The following is an 18264-nucleotide window of genomic DNA, read 5'->3' as shown; positions in this document are numbered from 1 at the left end:
AGGCAGAGAACCAAACTCACCTGGCCCTTCCTGACAATTTCCATCTGAACTCAAGTTCAGCGTGAAGGTCCTTGAACTTGGGGGCGGTGAGGGCAGCCTCACGCTGACCCCACTCCCAAGATGAGCAACTCTGCAGAAGGCCCTGCCCGCCCTTGCCCAAGGTCAGCATCCCCGGTCCGAGGAGGTGGAAGAGGCTTCTCAATTACAGGATGCGTAGGACTTGGAAGAGTTTGACGGAAAAGCTTGTTCCTGAGTGTCTAAGCCGTGCTGACTTAGTCTTCGGTATGGTCGGTGCCCGTTAGTAAGTGGTTTCCTCGCAGGAAGTGCCTTTTCTGTGTTGGGTGGAAGGCCAGCGTCTTCAGAGCGTGTCTTCAGCTCTTCGTAGCTTCGTCTCCACGTGGGTCTGTGACAGGGGCTGTGGAAGGTTTACGCTGAGACCTCGGTTGTCTCTGAGCGGCCAGGAAAGTTAGGTTTTAATTTCCTCCCTTGCGTTTTCTGGGCTTCCTTAAACTTTGTATAATAAATATCTCTGTGTGTGTATTTTATCGTGTATAAACAGGAAGCAGGAATGTTTCTTAAAATACGACTGATAGATGCTTTAAAGAAGGAGCTGGATTGTCATTGTTAAATGAAAGTCTGAATCACGTCAGATGGCGATGGTGAACAGCATGAGGCTTCTTCCATTCTTGCCGTGCTCTCCACCACGTCAGGATGGCCGAGCAGTCCAGGGCTCTGGTTCAGGTCGCAGCCTTCCCTGGAGGCGTGGGTTCAAATCCCACTTCCGACAACACTCATCTTGGAGTTCCCTGGTGGCTCAGATGGTAACGAATCTCTCTGCCATGTGGGAGTCAGTCCCAGATTTGATCCCTGGGTCGGGAAGATCCTTTGGAGGCGGAAATGGCAACCCATGGCAACCCACTCCCGTATCCTTGCCTGGAGATTCCCAGGGACAGAGGAGCCTGGTGGGCTGCAGTCCGCGAGGCCGCAGAGGGTCGGACACGACCGTGCACCTGGCGCTCCCCGGGCCCTGGCACTGAGTCTGAGGCTCCGCTCTGTCTTGCAGGCTGTACGGCTCCCCACTCAACATCGACCTGTTCCCGGCCCTCATGGTGGAGGACCTGGTGCCCGGCAGCCGCCTGGGACCCACCTTGATGTGTCTGCTCAGCACGCAGTTCAGGCGCCTTCGGGACGGGGACAGGTAAGCCCCTGGAGCTCAGCGGGCGCCCCGTGCAGGGGTGTTCCCAAAAAGTGGCCGGTGCTGGTTCAGCAGTGACCGCTGCTGATCTTAGTGTGGCTTCTCATCTCTGCTTTACGGGTTGCTCAGAGCTCTGGCACCTAAGCACGTGACTCTCAGGTCTGTGTCGTGAGCAGAGCTGAGCGTGAGGATGGTCTTAACCAGCTCCTGGGGCTGCAGCCTCGCCAGGCTCTCTCTGACCTTGCTCTCGCTCCGGGGACGCAGGCTGTGGTACGAGAACCCGGGGGTCTTCACTCCTGCCCAGCTCACCCAGATCAAGCAGAGCTCCCTGGCCCGCATCGTGTGCGACAACGCCGACAACATCACGCGTGTGCAGAGAGACGTGTTCCGCGTGGCCGAGTTCCCGCACGGCTACAGCAGCTGCGACGAGATCCCCCGCGTGGACCTCCGAGTGTGGCAGGACTGCTGTGAAGGTGGGCTCGGGTCCCCATCCTGCGCTGACAGCCGGGCGGAGCTCGGGCTGCGGTCAGCACAGCAGGGGAAGCCGGCGGAGATGGGGGGGCCTGGGGGGCGGTCCACTCCGGGCGTCCCCACTGGGCAGCACTGTGGAACCCGGACGTGGTGAGTGGCTGTGACGGGTTTGTAAAGCCGAGAGGAGTTAGCATGAGAGCTGGCACTCAGGGAAAGAAGCAGAGGGCAGCACGCTAACGCAGGAAGTGCCCAGTGCTTCCTGACAGCCTCCTGCGCGTCTGCATTTGATAGCCTGCCTGCTTGTACCCGTGGGCTTCCCCGTGGCTCAGTGGTAACCTGCCTGCAGTGCAGGAGAGTCCGGTTGGATCCCTGGGTTGGGAAGATCACCTGGAGAAGGGATAGGCTACCCACTCCAGTATCCTTGCCTGGAGAGTCCCATGGACAGGGGAGCCCGGTTTTCCCTCCCATGTCTTCTCCTGAAGAAGTCCAGCCTAGGTCGTTCCCATTAGTAATTGGGCTTAATCCGTGGTTCTTTTCATTCGCGAGTGTTGAAATCTGGGTTGATACATGTTCTGTGTGTATGGGTGTGATGTGTTTGTGGCCTCTCTCTGCACATATATGACATTTGTATAATGTTTAATATGCTAAATATATGTGTATTTGACGAATGTAATTTGCAATGCTGTAGAATTCACTTAAGATTTAAAGTTTTGCTCTGTATATGCCCAAGTTTGCAAAGCATTTAATTCTTATTCTTATAGTTCTTGGGAACTTGGGATCTTGTTTTTGTTTCTTAAAAAATAAAATACTTTCATTTATTAAGGTTGCAACAGTTTTCCACATATATGGCAAAGAATTTCGTTTTTGTGTTTACAGAAAGCAGTTCCATTTGAAAATCATAGGGAAAAGCCAGTTCTTTTCAGTTACAGAAACTCCATTTTCTGATAGCTTTACCAGACTCCCTGTAGCTGTCGAGAAGGGGACGAATTCAGGTTTGCTGTTTTTTTGCCCCAAACCCAAGTCCTCCGAGAGCCTGAACCCTGATCGAGACTTGTCCTCTGTCCATCCCCAAACCTCTTCAGCTGGACGGCAGAGATGTAGGTACTCGGCGTAGCTCTGACCTCCTTTCTTCTGGATTCCTCTCCCCTTAGCTGTCGAAGGCACAGCCCTGAGGCGACATGACTTAGAGAGCTGCTTTAGGAGCTTTACCGGTTTTTCTTTTAGTCCAAAAGTCATACCGGAAAAGCGGCAGGGAAGAGTTCCGTTCACAGGACCAAATGTCGGCTGCTGTTAGTGCTCCATTAGGATGAAAGGGCCGCTTGACACAGCCTTGAGCTGCACCTCAGTCCTGTTTTTGTTTAATCCCAGTACGGAAGTAGCACACGTGGGAAACCCAAGAAGCTCCATCTCGGAACATCTTTTTCTTTGGATCAAAGTGATGAATTTCAGCTTCTCTGTGGGCTGATGAGTCATAGAGAGGAATCCACTCCCGTGTGCCGTTTTGAAATAATCGTAGGAATTACTGAAATAAAGTCTCCTGGGTCTGGCAGGACGGCAGGTGTGTGCCCCACTCGGGGGCTGGGCTGTGCCAGGGAAGCGTGGGGGGGCCACTGGCTCCAGGCCCCTCAGCCAGGGTAGCAGGAAGCTGAATGCAGGGCGCCTCCGCCCCCTGCGATGTGAGCGCCTCTTGTGTCCTTCAGGAGGGATGGTTCTCGCCCAGACTTCCTTGACGTCCTTAGTGAGAGCAGCCGACCCTGACATGTGTGCATTTTGCTCACAGACTGCAGAACCCGGGGCCAGTTCAACGCCTTCTCCTACCACTTCCGAGGCAGGCGGTCTCTTGAGTTCAGCTACCAGGAGGATGAGCCAGCCAGGGAGACAGGGCCCGGGAAGGCGCCAAGGTACTACTGAGCCCCCGGTAGCCCTCTGGCGTGCGGGGTGCCCCGTGCGTCTGCCCGTCCACGCGCCTTGCGCGGCAGCCCGGGAGCCCATGCCAGCGGCTCCATCCCTGAGCGCCCCTTGCCTCTCTGAGCAGAGCCAGGAAGCTCCGGGCACCTCCCAGTAACGCCACAGACCCCTCCTTGGAGCAGCCGCAAGGGGCAGGGACAAGCGACTTCCGGGAGTTTGTCCTGGAGATGCAGAAGACCATCACGGACCTCAGGAAGCAGGTGGGCGGCTCCCCATCCCCACCCCCCCCCCGCCGGGCCCCCGGCCCCCCAGCCTCCCGTCCAGCCTGTGTGTCTCCCCCTGTAGCTGTGAGGAGAGTGTGTTTGGGCAGCTCTTCGTCCCCAGCCCTGGAGCCTTGGCGAGGCCACGTTTCTCTCTCTGCTTTCGGCCTGGCTCCAGCCAGGCCTCACAGAGCTGTGCTTGGGCTGACAAGACTGGGGGTCCTCAGCATGAGGAGGGGCACAGGGTCCCCTAGAATGCTGGGCAGAGCGGCCACGGGGCCCACACACTGTGAGCAGCTCAAGGGCAGGGCCACGCAGAATTCAAGCCTTGAGTCCTGCCCAGACCTGCCCCTCCAGGGATGGCGGTTAGGCCCCTGCTCCCAGAGGCACGGGGTTTGATGGAGGTCGGGTGCCCTTGGATGGTGGGGTAGGGGGCGGCTACACATCCTCAGGCGGGTCCTGGGCCCGTCCCTGAGGTCTGCAGAGGGCGACGCCCCACCCCACCCTGGGGCACACACGGGGCTCTCTGTGTGCCTCCTGTAGCGGGAGTGGGGAGTGAGCTGTCAGGCTGAGAAGTCCGCAGGTCTCAGCTCGTCCTGAGGGGGGTTTTGGATGCTGGAGGTCCCTCCCGCCTCTGGGAGCCTTGGTCCTCAGCTCGGGGGACACGGCGTCTTCTGTTCAGCCCCTAGTAGAGGCGTGCTGCCACTCCGCAGCTGCTGTGTGTCTGCCCCGTGGCGTCTCCTCTGCCCTGGCGGCCCTGGGTGCTGGCTGAGCCTGCCACAGGCAGGAGGGAGGGGTCAGGGAGGGCGCAGCCCGGCTCAGCACCCTGCAGGGTCGGAGCCTGGGCGGGAGGCTCCCCCGCGCCTGGAGCCGTTGACACAAACCCTCGAAAGCCGAGGGCCCAGCCGTGCGGGCTGCACCTGCCGTGGGGTTGGTGCCTGCATCCAGGTGGCCGGACCCCCGACTCCCGAGAAGGGGCGGAGGGCAGGGCGGGGGTTCAGACCGCTCTGCTCAGACGCGTCAGGCTGCCCGAGGAAGGAAGGAGACAGGCAGGGCAGCGAGAGCCCCCACAGCGCCTGTCCCGGGCCTCAGACTCAGTGGTCGGCACCCCCCCCACCTGCCCCGCCCAGCGCCTCTCCTGGGCCCCGGTCTCAGTGGTTGGGGCGGGGTGGGTGTTCTCCCCTCTCAGGTGCCCCTGAGGGAGCCGGGCCAGGGCTCTTGGACCATCACGACCAGGGCCCAAGGGCCCCCAGCCTCCGTCAGCCTCAGCACTGCCCTCAGCAGGGCCATGTGCCATCGGGCTCCGGAATGGTCCCAGCCCAGCACTGCTTTGAGAAGCCGCTGAGAATGTTTTTGTTGCCCAATCCTGCATCAGCCTCCTCTTTGCTCCTGTCTGAGGGTCCTCTCCTCCTCCTTACCCACCACTGAACCGCATTTCTGGCCCAGGCACTCCTGGCCTCAGACAGGTGGTGGGGGCATCAGGCAGTTGTCATGCAGGTTCAGGACGTGCTAGAAGCTCCAGGAAGGGGCTTTGGGGTCTCTCATCCCCGTCGTCTCTCTCGGGTTTGGGGTCTCTCTCGTCCGTCCTGAGATGTTATCTCGAGTGGCGGAGCGGGAGCGAGCGCTGAGCTGTGTCCAAGCACCCTCGCGTCTGTTTTGCTGCAGATAAAGAAACTGGAGTCTCGGCTCAGCACAGACTGCGTGGACGCAGACGGCAGCTCGCACGCAGACGGGGCTGAGTGGACGCGGGATCCGTGCACCACTTGTGAATGCCACGTGAGTGTGTGCCCGGGCAGGCCCGGGGGGTTGGAGCTCTCAGCTGCGGGGTTCCCTCTTTCTTCTCTAGGGATCTGGGGCTCTCCCCCGAGAACCATACGTAAAGGTTGACAGGCTCTCCCCCCAGAACCGTATGTGAAGGTTGATGGGCTTTTCCCCCAGAACCATACGTAAAGGTTGACAGGCTCTCCCCCCAGAACCGTATGTGAAGGTTGATGGGCTCTCCCCCCAGAACCGTACGGGGACCCCGCTGAGCCTGGTCAGCATGGGGGTGTCCACACAGGCGAGGAGGGGCAGCTGCCTATCTCAGAGCGAGTGGACAGAGCAGGCAGTGGGGGCCTTGGGGGCGGGCCTGGCGGCAGCCCAGCCCAGGAGGGGCTTTGGGGTGGAGTTGGGAGCCAGCTGGGAACGGGTCTGTCCCCTGGGTGGGCAGAGCAGCGGTCTGGGGTCCCTGCTGTTGTCTGGTTTAGACACAGCCCCGCCGCCCAGCTCCTCCGTAGCCAGCCTGCTCAGCATGCAGGGATGTGATCCCCGGGCCCCCCAGGGCAAGGCTGACAGCTGGGGGCAGCAGGGAGCCTCTGGAAGGAGCGGGATGTCCGCTGTGGAGGAGAGTCAGCCGCCCTTTAACCCCAGAACCCCCCCAGGAGGCCAGCCCAGTGGGCCGGGCACACCCAGGGCGGCTCCCGGGGCTGACGGCTCCGTGCTCTCCCCTCCAGGATGGGCAGGTCACCTGCTTCGTGGAGACTTGTCAGCCGGCTGACTGCCCAGCGCCCGCCAGGGTCGGCGGGGCCTGCTGTCCCATGTGCCCAGGAGACTCCACGGGGACGCAGCCCTGAGCGTCTGCGAGCCTGGAACTTGTCCCGGCCCCCGGGAGCGAGGCCGCACAGGCGGCGAGGCTGGGGTACGGGGACCACGGCTCGGGGAACCCCGGCCTGAGCGCTCGCCAGCAGACCACGGGGCAGACATGTGTCCTGACTCCATGTTGAGCTTTCTCAGGTTCCTATTTAATTTTTTTAAATGAAAAATTGGTGCTACTATTAAATTGCACAGTTCAATCATTTAGGCTCCTAATTGATTTCACCTAGTATCACCGTTTCTTCTCAACTGAAAGTTAGTCCCGCTGGTCCCGGCGCCAGGAGCGTGCAGAGCGGAGCTGGCGGAGGAGGGACGCAGGATTTGAAAGAGAATCCGTCCCTGGCAAACAGCAGTCTGCACGGACGTGTGGCGGCAGCGCGGGCGGCCAGCACAAGCCCCCCGCGCCCCTGCCCCCAGCCCCTGCAGCTCCGCGGCCCCGCTGGAGAAGCTGCTGCACTCCCCTGTGACCGGCACACACGCCGCCGGGTGTGGGCCAGGCAGGGCGGCACCTGTCCCCACCAGCATCACCCACGGCCTCCCGGCTTCGCCCGCCAGCGCCCACGGATGAGCCACCACGCTCTCCATCCCTGTTCCAAGGACGGGAGGAACGCGAGTGTCGGGGACTTTCTGACTTCAGGTTATGAGAGTGCGTTCAAGAAAAGCAGCCGGTCCCTATACCTCATTCGTATGCCCGCCGCGTGTGATGTTGGATAAAATCTCACCCATGTTTTAGCTTAGACACGGCAGAAACAGCACGTCCGCGCCGCTCAAGTTCTCGTGGATTCAGTGAGAAACAACTTTCATACCTCACAGCCCCCGTCTTCTTACTCGACCAGAACCTCCTGTTTGGTTCCAAATGCAAAGTGGTCTGTGTTCTGAGAAACAGGTCCCTGGGTCTCCCGCTCGGTTCTCAGACCTGAGTGTCCAGCGCCGGCCACACGGTGCCCGCCCACGCTTCCTACTGGAGACCCTCTGGGGACCCGGCCGCCTCGGTCCATGTGGGCAAGTCCGGAGCTGGTGGCACCCTGTGCAGCCTGTCATGGGCGCAGGGGAGAAGAGGCAGGTCTCCAGGAGGCGTCCAGCAGGTGCCAGGCGCTTTGAAAGCCTGGTTCCAGCCCAGCCCTCCTCCTCCCCGCAGCAGGAGACCCCAGTGCCTGCTGGGTCACATTCCAGCCGGGGGGCGAGCAGTGGCTCTACACACGGTCGGCTGGACTTCTGAGCGCACATCACTGGTGATCGGATCAGTACAAGCTCCAGTGTTCCGGGCACAGGGCTTGTCTTCACATAGCAGGGCAAACTGGGTAAATAATCAGACCTTGGCACCCATCTCTGCAGACAGGAAGTGGTTCACTTTGTCTGAGGTGGACGATTATGTAAGCTGCTCAGGTATGAGATCCCACGTTCTGGAGCATGTGGAGTGTGAAGGCGCCCTTGTGCGGAGGGTGTGGGGACTGGGGTGGCTTTGTTCTGCCCACTGGGCGGCCGTCTGAGTCACCGGGAAGCTCTGCGGCTGTGGCGGTGGTGGCGTGTGTGCCCTGCAGCGGCCCCGCGGAGGACGCGGTGTGCACATACTCCCTGGCCCTTCCGACCAGATGTTCGCAAGTGCCTTTTTCCTGTTCACTGTAATCAGCCCATCACCAAAGAGACGTTTGCACTATGTAACGATGCCTTTCGGTTCCAATAAACGGGCCACATTCCCAAACAGAGCACTGGTCTTCCTTTCATGAGCTGATTGGGAGGCGGGTCCCCAAGGGGCTAGGCCCTTCACAGAGAAACGGGAAAGGGGAAGGGCAACTCAGGGATATTCGAAGAGGACTCATCTCTCTTCCCTGTGGCTGGGTGCTGTCCTGGGGACCGAGCTGGCCACCTTGTTGAGAGTCTCAGGCGGGTCGGGGTGAGCTCCCAGGAGAAGGCTGCAGCCCCTGCCCCACCCCCGACGTTTCTGGCTCTGTGGCCGGAAATGCTGTGGACAGCTGTGCAGCCTGTGGTGCCCTGGGCCCAGGCGGGATACAGGATGGGGTCCTGAAGGGACCTGGAAATCATATGAGGGGTCTTTGCAGGAGCATCATGACTGTTCATGGAAATACTATTAGAAAAAAATAGATCAGGGGAAGATTGAGGGTTGAATTTTTTTAAGTTGCTGAACCTTTCAGAGCTTGTAACAAGACCCTTGACCTTCCACAGTCATGCTGAGTCCACGCCACTGACGGTCTCCTGGGGGTCTTGTGGGTCAGGGAGGCGGGTAGGGAGAATGACTCAGCTCTTTCTTCCAGTGACAGAGGGCACGTGACAACTCTGTGTGAGGTGAAGACACTTCCCCACACGTGTGCTTGGGTGTTTCAGGATCGCCAGGAGCCAGAGTCCCGAGACCCGGGTGGGACGGCTACAGAAGGGTGTGTGGGCAAAGGTCGACAGAGACGCTGGCTGAGGGGCACGTGGGGGCTGGGCTGTGGGCCTGGAGCCTGGCTGGCAGGATGTACCCCACTTCCCCGAGACCAACTCCGTGGACGTGCCGCCACGCTGACCAGCCCTGGAGCGGGGACTGGCCGTGAAAGGGCAGCAGTCTGAGCTGGGGAGTGAGGGAAGAGCCGCCTTCGGGCAGGTTCTGAGCAAGCCCAGCAGAGGGGTGCAGCTCCGACCCCCCTCGGGGCACCTGGGTTTCAGGGTCAACGCTGCTCACCTGGAAGCTGCCTCAGCCCGAGGATGGTGCCCGAGGGGGAGGGGGTCAGCTCACTGGCCCACCTGAGCTCAGCTGGTCGCCACCCAGCAGTCACCAGGAGACAGATCAGGCCCTGCCTGGTCAGTGGTTGGCACAGAGCTGGGCACCATGTGTCATTTCAATGGAAAGAAGATGGGTGCTGTAAGACCGGCTAAAGTCATTTGCATCTTGCTTTAGAAAGTAAGGCAAGAGATTGATATAGAAAAACCAACAGGGAGATTAGATTAGGCGGAAATTGAAAAGAGGCACGTGGAGGGCTCTTGAGATGATGAAGTGAAAGTGTTGCTCACTCAGTCCTGTTCGACAATTTTCGACCGCGTGGACTGTGGCCTGCCAGGCTCCTCTGTGGGAGTCTCCAGGCCAGAATACTGGAGTGGGTTGCCATTCCCTTCTTCAGGAGATCCTCCCGACCCAGGAATCGAACTTGTATCTCCTGCACTGCAGGCAGATTCTTTACCATCTGAGCCACTAGGAAAGCCTTTTTTTTTTCATCTTTGAGATGACTATGACAACATGTAAGTTCCTGATCTTGGTGGTTTTCATGAGTTTCTTTATAATAATGTATTAAGCTGTCAATTGGCTTTTAGGTATTTTTTGCACATTTTATTTCATAATAAAAATCTGAAGTCATTAGATATTACAGATTTAAGCAATTTCAACAACTGGGGAGCAGGTACATCTCTGTACTTTCAATTTTCTTCTAAGCCTAACATCTCCTTTAAAATATAAGGTCTTCATTTAAAGAAAAAGAATGTATGGAAACATTCCTGCTGCTGCTGCTGCTAAGTCACTTCAGTCGTGTCCAACTCTGTGCGACCCCAGAGATGGCAGCTCACCAGGCTTCCCCGTCCCTGGGATTCTCCAGGCAAGAACACTGGAGTGGGTTGCCATTTCCTTCTCCAGTGTATGAAAGTGAAAAGTGAAAGTCAAGTCGCTTAGTCGTGTCTGACTCCTAGCGACCCCATGGACTGCAGCCTACCAGGCTTCTCCATCCATGGGATTTGCCAGGCAAGAGTACTGGAGTGGGTGCCATTGCCTTCTCCAGGAAATATTCCTAGTGCCTTCTTAAAATATTTGCAACTGTTTCCTGTGGGGAAGAAACGTGTGCTCGGGGCCGTAAAATGGGGCTTCCCCGGTGTCTCAGCGGTAAAGAAACTGCTGGCCAGTGCAGCAGACAGAGGCCCAATCCCGGTCGGGAAGGTCCCCGGAGGAGGGCGTGGCGGCCCACTCCAGCGTTCTTGCCTGGAGAGTCCCGTGGGCAGAGGGGGCTGTCGGGCTGCAATCCACGGGGTCACACAGAGTCGACCGTGACTGAGTGAGCACACGGGCAGTGACATAAATGGCTGCGCTCCATTTGCCAGAAGATTTGCCGGAAGATTCTTTCATGTGCTTAGTGAATCACATGCATTTTTAATGTAATTCAGGGCAAAAAAAAAAGGGTTTTCTAGCAAAGTTTCAGGAAAGCAGCTGAGGTTTTTCTGGTTTTGCCCCATCATCACCTCCCGCAGCTGTAGCCACGGGACCCTAGGACCTTTGAGACAGGAAGTGAGGGAGCAGGACAGTGATCGGGGTGGGTCTCCCCAAAGGCGCCAGAGCCCTGGAAGCCCTGGAATCCCCACCATGGACAGGGGGAGCCCTGGCTTCAACAGTGGCGCGGGGCAACGACAGTGGGCAGGAGGCGGGGGCGTGGGCACCAGGCCCACCCTCGGGGAGGGAGCCCTGGGGGGACCCAGATCTGAACTCACCTGGGTCCCTGCAGCCCGGCCCGCGCCTGTCCTCTGTCCTGTCCTGCCCCGTGTCCATCCTGTCCCGTGTCCGTCCTGTCCGGTGTCCGTCCCGTCCGGTGTCCATCCTGTCCCGTGTCTGTCCTGTCCTGCCCCATGTCTGTCCCATGTCTGTCCTGATCCATGTCTGTCCTGTCCTGTCCCGTGTCTGTCTCATGTCCGTCCTGCCCCTTGTCTGTTCTGTCCCGTGTCCATCCTGCCCCGCATCCGTCCTGCCCCATCAGCTCCCCTCAGAAAATGTTCCCTCCTTTGCAGGCGCCCCTTTGGGGACCATACTGACTCTTGAGCGCAGCTCCTGTGGTGAAGGCCTTGGGCAGACACGCTCTTGCTTCTGCAGGTGTGGAGTGTTGAGCCTTCCGCTCAAAACCTTGCGGATTCTCCACCTTTTCTGTTTGTGGTAACAGATACTCTCAAACCCAAACCTTGAGCATTGACAATGAGGTCACATGTTTGAATTTGGAAGGTTCCAGAAACTCCAGAGGTGCCTATTTTAACGTCTGTGAAATTTGTTATAAGTGACTCAGTCGTATTTTCTCCTTCAGCGTCTGAAGTGTTTTGTTCAGGGGCAGGAAGCCCAGCCGGGTCTCAGGGCTGTTCCCCAAATAGCTCTGCCTGGTGCTCTGACTAACAGAGTGGGCTTGGAACCGGGGTTTGCCCCTTTGTGAGTCTGACCGTCAGCCCAGTGCTGGCCCAGTCACCGCTGCCAGGAAGCCTGTCTGGCAGAAACAGCTGCTCTGTGGGCCTGCGATGTCACTGGGGGTGGAGCGTCCTTTGTCGCTGGCACAGACGGTCCAAGGGTGGAAGCTCCAAGGGTGGAAGCGTGAGCCCCAGGTGGCTTCCCTCCTGGAGGTTTGGGGAAGGAGAGGATGTGGGGTCGTCTGGTCTCCACTGTACGCTCCCTTTTTGCACACGGAGCATCACCTCAGGCTTCACAGACAAGGTCCTGCTGGATGTTTTACTGAAGCCGAATCTCTCAGTCATGGGCTTGGATGGAAGCCCCACGTTTCGGGGCCGTGAGACACCCGCGCCCCTCGCTTTCCCGTCACCCTCGCCCCTCCCAGCACAGAGCCACGCTCCTGCTGCTTTGTCCTCTTTGAGCAAAACAAAGCGAGGACCACGGACGGAGCCTCTGCTGGGTGACTTAGCTTGCAGCTGTTCTCACGGGAAGTTCCTGGAAAACACTGCTGTTTGTGTTCTTTAGAAATTACGGCACCAGAAATTAACTCAGAGAACAGCCAGGGTCATCGCTTCTTGTAAACGCGCTGTCAGTGGAGTCAGAGGGCCCGGGGCATGGTACCACCCTGGCCTCTTGTCCACGGAGCGTCTCCGCCAGGCTGGGTCACCCTCTGTGCCCGAGACCCCTGACACTCACACATGTTGGGAACTGGGGACCCGAGACTCAGACCCGCTTCTTGTGACACTGAGGCCAGAGCTCTTCATTTCAGCAGACCTGGGGACTATGAGCACGCATGCTAACCCGGCTTCCTGCCAAGCTTCCCCCAGATGCCGCCAGAAGCCCCGCGTTCCCTGCGTGCCCCGCAGACATCGCAGTTCTTAACTTCGGGAGGCTGGACGCTTGAGATGCGACTTCTGATCTGTGCTCGGCTGCAGTTGTAGCTACGTTCCTATCAGCTTACCAGGGCTTTGTGCCCAGGCCGTTCATATATATATAGTTTAATTCCACACCACCTGTTCCTGCTGTGCGGACAGCGGGGGTTCATGCCGAGCGCCTGGCACGGCCCACGCTCTGACACATGCATGAGTGTGGCTCTAACACACGCATGAGTGTGCCCAGCCATGCTCCTGGAGCCTCTGGGCTTAGAGAGCTACCCCCGTCCCACCATTAGTTCTTAAAATAGCAGCGCTGACTTGTGTTTTCCTGCAAACAGGAAAGGGAGAGGATGCTGAAATATTTCAGAGGCTGCTTGAACTGAAAGGCAACAGAGTTTTAATGAAGAAATCACCTCGTTTGACCCAGAGTAACTGGAAACGGGAGGCCGACAGCGGACCCCAGCTCTCGCCGGGGTCGGGGGGTACTCCTGGACGCAGCGTCCACCCCAGCCTCCTCCCCGTGGGACTGAGCCCCGGGCCCTCCCCCGCCCTGCGTTTGTCCACACCCTCATTACCTGAGCTGTTCCTGTGACCCTGCACCCTCCTCTGCTCCCCACCTGAGCCCCTGGCAACCGAGCCCTCGGGAAAGTGCTCCGCGCGGCTGCCCTCCTCTCACCACGTGTCTTTCCTGAGCTCTTACGTCCTGGCCAGTCACAGACTCCTTAGGGACCCCCCTCCCTCTGTCTCCACGGATTCCTACTTGGCACAGATACGCTATGGACCGCTCCCGAGCCGTAAGAAAGAAGGAGACAGTGCCATTGGCCACAACAAAGATGGGCCTAGAGATGATCGTCCTCAGAGAAGCAAGTCAGACAAAGACAGACGCCATATGATGCCGTTTATGTGTGGAATCTAAAAATGGAGCAAGTGGACTGACGACTCACCGACGACATAGAAAACAAGCTCAAGTTGCCAGAGGAGAGCGGCTGTGGGGAGGGCTGAACCTGGGACTAACACACACACACACTACTGTACATGAAACAGGTGACTAATAAGGACCTACAGGGTAACGCAGGGAGCTCTACTCAGCACGCTGCAGTGGCCTAATCGGAAAGCGGCCTAGATGCCCTCCCTATATGCGAGACGATGAGGCTGCTGGAACTGCGTTAGAGGCCTAAATGTGGTGTATAATTGAATCGATTTGCCAGATACGAGTGTTGTAGATCAGCTCTACCTGCGTGCATGCTGAGTTGCTTCAATCGTGTCCAACTCTGCAACCCCACGGACTGGAGCCCGCCAGGCTCCTCTGTCCATGGGATTCTCTAGGCAAGAGCACTGGAGGCGGTTGCCATGCCCTCCTCCAGGGGATCTTCCTGACCTACCTCTCCATAAAATGAAAGTTGAATTTACGAAGTCACTGCTGACTCTGATCACGTTTCATCAGCAGCGGCTCTGGGGCTCTTCAAGGTGAAGATCGTCACCGGGAGGCTGGCCGTGATGGCCTTGTTTTTGCAAATAACATATCTGAAGACAAGAGATATGAGAGGATGAGGTTGCTGGACAGGGTTAGAAGCCGAGGGCTTGGGTGCGGGGAGCAGGGATCCCGCTGCCAGCCGCCGCGTGGCTGCGGCACGCCCTGTGGTCACGGCAGCTGCCATCCTGGCCCCTGGGGTGTGATAGTCCCTTTTGCCTTGTGCCACGATGCCAGCAGACCTCCTTGCGTGGGGCAGACTTGCTACCCCTCACTGAGCAGACGAGAAATGTGCTTCCTTCCCGCTTCCTCCTGGCCACGGAGACGGAGCCCCAGAGAAGAGACACCCCAGGGAGGTCTTGCAGGGCCTCCCCTGGTTTTCCTAAGAATGAGTTGAAACAGCCCCACCATCAGTTCTCCTTAAACATCCTGTTCTCAGGTCCAGGAAAAGCCCTAGAAACTCCGTTTTCTTCTCTAAATCTTACAACGAGTCCACTCTAAACTCCAGCCTACCCACTGGATGACCAGGTGAAACCCCTGGAGTTAGGCCCTCAGCTGGCTTTCTGGAACACAAGGGGCTCCAGACCTGCAGATCCCTGGGAGCTGGGGAGGCAGCCGGACCGGGTCAGCACGCAGGGACCATGGGGAGCATGAGTGTCCGGGTCTCAGTCTGGTCCAGCTCTGCGGACCACCCATAAGCCCCTACCTACCCCTGGCGAGACCCTGCAGGGCCCGGGGGAGCCCAGGTGCTCTTGGCCTCTGGGTCCTTCTCCCCACTGTGACTCACCCACGGCCAACACTGCTGCAGCCTTGTGGGGTCAGAGAACAGGAAGGAGACCGGCTCTTGGGGATGATCTAAGCTTCACCTGTGGTTTGGGTATTTCAAAGACTTCCCGGATGGCTCAGTGGTGAAGAATCCGCCTGCCAGTGCAGGAAACATGGGCTCAATTCCTGGGTCAGGAAGAGCCCCTGGAGAAGGGAATGGTAACCCACTCCAGTCTTCTTGCCTGGGAACTCCCATGCACAGAGGAGCCTGCAGGGCTATAGTCCACGGGGTCACAAAGAGACAGACACGACTGAGCGATGACTAACTCCACCACAAGGGTGTCTCAAGCATCACCCTTTCATCTCTGGGCTCTGAGAGCTTCTTTGATTTCCTTCTTGTTTGTTACAAGAGTCAGTGTGCTGGGCGGAAGCTAGCCTGCTCTTCGTTATTCTCCTGACACCTCCATTCCACCTGCCTGCCTTTTGGCCTGGCCTGACGTCTCCGGGTTCCCTTTCTCTTCGTGTGAAACAAGACAAAGAGCGCCTTCCTTGTGCAGTGAGACGTCACTGGGTGTGGATTTCCTCTTCGCTTCCACCCCTGGAGACAGACACCGAGTCTTGTTGACGCCAGGAGATGTTTCAGAGGCTGAGCTGACACCCTCTGGCTGAAACGCAGAAGGTGTACGTGGGGTCCCAGCATTATATCCTAGAGCCGTCAGAAGCTCGTTGCCAGTGATGAACCTGTAGCTCAGCCCACGGAGGGGACATGAACTTCCCTGGGAGGCCCACGGGAAAGCGAGAGCACTCAGGGAGGCTGGCCGTGGGCGAGCTCCTCTCTGTGTCCTCTCGAAGCTACCCTGACTCTCAGCGGAAGACGTGGATCTCGGCGGCCTCCAAGTTCCCATCATCGGCTCCCCCAGAAAGATGAGCTCCGTCCCCCTTCACCAGGCCCTGTTCACAGACTGGGAAATGGCTGCGATCGGGTGGCCTGGGGCAGTGCCCTCCACTGGGGCTGCCCCCGTGGACTAAGGACACGGCCCCTCACATGCAAAACCCCTCCTGGGGAGCGAGCCCCCCTCCAAGCAATAGGGGGTCTTTGGGCATGCTGGCCACAGTCAGAGCCGGGATGCAAGCTGTCATCACAGCTGTGTTCGAGTGCCGCACGGGCAAATCGCACCTTTAACTACAAGGGAGCCGAGGTCCTTGGCAGGAAACACAGCGCGATCAGGCATGTGCTCTCGGGACAGCTGGCAGCCATCAGTCACCTCGCCCTCCATTGGGGTTTCTCATCTCAGGGCAGCGGTCAGTGGATCTTGCGAAACTCAATGTGTTTCCTGCAGATTTGCCCGTGGTGCCCTCGTGGGAAGCTGGTTTCCTGGCATTCTTGTGATCACTGTTGCGCAGGAAACCATTAGCAACCTGGATTGTCCATAAACCGGGAGCGATGGCTTCAGGCCCACGCAGGCTCCTGGCATCTCCCAGCCGGGCCGCTGGACCTGCAGTGCGGTTCCGTCAGGAGGCTGCGTGCTGGGGCTCTGCGAGGCGTCTCTGGTGTTTGGCTGGAGTTGGAGCTGTTGGCGCTGAAGATTAGTCCCAGCACTGCTGGCACACGCTACCTGGGCCTGACCTTGTCCGGGGCTTTCATCTCAGCAGACGGAAGCTCCTGACCAACCCCTCTCCAGCTTTCTGGTTCACCTGCTGCCCCAGCCCGAGGCTTCATCGTGCAGGGATTCCCGTTCCTGGGACACAGAGCCACGAGAGACGCTTACCCAGGCAGAGTGGCCGGCGTCCCGGGGCTGCGTTTGCTGGGTCCTCACCCCGCATCCTGAACTCCCTGCAGCGGGAGGACTGACCGCCGCACGGACCTGTGTCCGCTGGGGGCAGGCCGGCAGAGTCCTCGTTCCACACGCGACAGCATCAGTCCGTGGATTTCAGGCCCGCGGCCGGCCCTGCCTTGCTGGCCCAGCCTCCACCCCGCCCCTCTCTCGCCCTGTCTGCTCCGTCCAGGATGGCAGCGTGTCAGTTCTGAACTTGGAAACTGGTCGATGCCTCAGATGACAGGGACATCTTGGGGGAGGTGCAGGCCATCCCACCTGGCTCAGAGCGGCCCCCAGCATCCTGGGCAGCAGCCCCCATGCTGGGCGGAGGCCCGGTTGGATCTCGAGTCTGCCCTGAACACCCTCCGGGACCGCTGCTTCCCCGGCGCTCAGCTCGGTGACCTTCTCGGTGACCTTCTCGGTGACCTGGAAGCCCCGCCAGAAGGGCTCTCCTTTCAGCAGCCTGCCCCGCCCGCCTCCCCGCACTCAGGGTGTCATCCTGCTTCTGCGATGCAAAGTTGAGCTGGCCGCGGCCTCTGCCTGTGCCTGGAGGGTGGGCCAGCGTAGTGGGCCCCGGGCATCTTGCGCATCCCAGCTCGACCTGCCCCGATCTTCGGATCCAGAGGGCCTTCTTCTGGCCCCAGCTCGGCTCCATCAGTGCTCTTCGCGCTCACATCTGCCAACGCGTCTCCCTGGTTCATGCCTGTGTCGTGGTGACTGGGTCTGCCCACCGGGTTCCCCATAAGAGCACATCAGTGAAGTCAAAGCCACTCAGTCGTGTCCAACTCTGTGACCCCGTGGACTGTACAGTCCATGGAGTTCTCCAGAATACTAGAGCGGGTAGCCTTTCCCTTCTCCAGGAGGTCTTCCCAACCCAGGGATCGAACCCAGGCTTCCCGCATTGTGGGCGGATTCTCTACCAGCTGAGCCACCAGGGAGGTGCGAGCGTGCATTCGGGCAGCAGGAAGCTAAGCTAGTCATGCTGTCTCACAGAGTGGAGCCTCTGGAGCTGGGCAGCGAGTGCCCCTCTCTGCTGTGCCGTCCTGGTGGTAGGGCCCTTGTCCCATGGAGAGGACCCTCCTTCCCCACCACACCAGTGGCCGCTCTGACAGGGGGCTGCCCCCACGTGAGTGTTTCTGGGTCTGTGCTGCGTCTCTTTGCTGCAGCCTGGGCCAGTGCCCACTGTCCGAACTGGTGCAGGGGTGGGAGCATCTTCTCGACACCTGGGCGGAAGTGACTCAACTGAGTCTCTTCTGCAGGACCCTCCATGTCCACAGGGTCCTGGCCTTTCCCAGCGTTTTTTGGTTTCAGCCTGTTGACTCCCTGCAGCGGTTAGGGTTGGTATCGCATTGAATCCAGAATTTAATCTTAGTTCAGTTGACTTTGTAAACACTGAATCCTCTCATTCATAAACATGACATATTCCTACATTTTTAAAAGGCTTCTTTAATAGGCTTTGCAAGGATTTATGGTCTTTTCCAAAGATTTTACACATTTTTCTTAGGTTTTAGATTTTCTACACATCCAATCTTTTTTTTTTTTTTTTAATAAGGACAGTTCTGATGGTATCCTTCCCATCTTCTATGGCACTGGGTGCCCAGCTTGTTCTTGGCCTGGATGGTGATTTGTAGGTGGTCAGCCTCTGTTCTTTTTCTTTTTTTTTTTTTTTGCATAAATAGTGTTGGTACTCAG

At 58.4% G+C, this 18264-nt stretch overlaps 1 protein-coding gene across 3 annotated transcripts in view; it reads left to right on the top strand.

Moving 5' to 3' along the window:
* Positions 1-8171, top strand: part of PXDN (peroxidasin) — a 64492-nt gene extending 56321 nt beyond the window's left edge. For 2 of the 3 annotated variants that reach the window (XM_027964025.3, XM_027964024.3), the window contains 6 exons: positions 1064-1198; positions 1460-1668; positions 3447-3567; positions 3702-3834; positions 5500-5610; positions 6327-8171. In XM_027964025.3, the coding sequence (XP_027819826.2) occupies positions 1064-1198; positions 1460-1668; positions 3447-3567; positions 3702-3834; positions 5500-5610; positions 6327-6446 (829 nt within the window). In that variant the 3' untranslated portion in view covers positions 6447-8171. The remainder of the gene's footprint in view (positions 1-1063; positions 1199-1459; positions 1669-3446; positions 3568-3701; positions 3835-5499; positions 5611-6326) is intronic. The other variant, XR_003588047.3, reaches the window with a different exon arrangement.
* The last annotated feature ends 10093 nt before the right edge of the window (positions 8172-18264 follow it).

Source organism: Ovis aries, chromosome 2, assembly GCF_016772045.2.
Source record: "Ovis aries strain OAR_USU_Benz2616 breed Rambouillet chromosome 2, ARS-UI_Ramb_v3.0, whole genome shotgun sequence".
NCBI lineage: Eukaryota > Metazoa > Chordata > Mammalia > Artiodactyla > Bovidae > Ovis > Ovis aries.
Note: the sequence above shows the minus strand (reverse complement) of the source record. Positions and strands in the feature narration are given on the sequence as shown.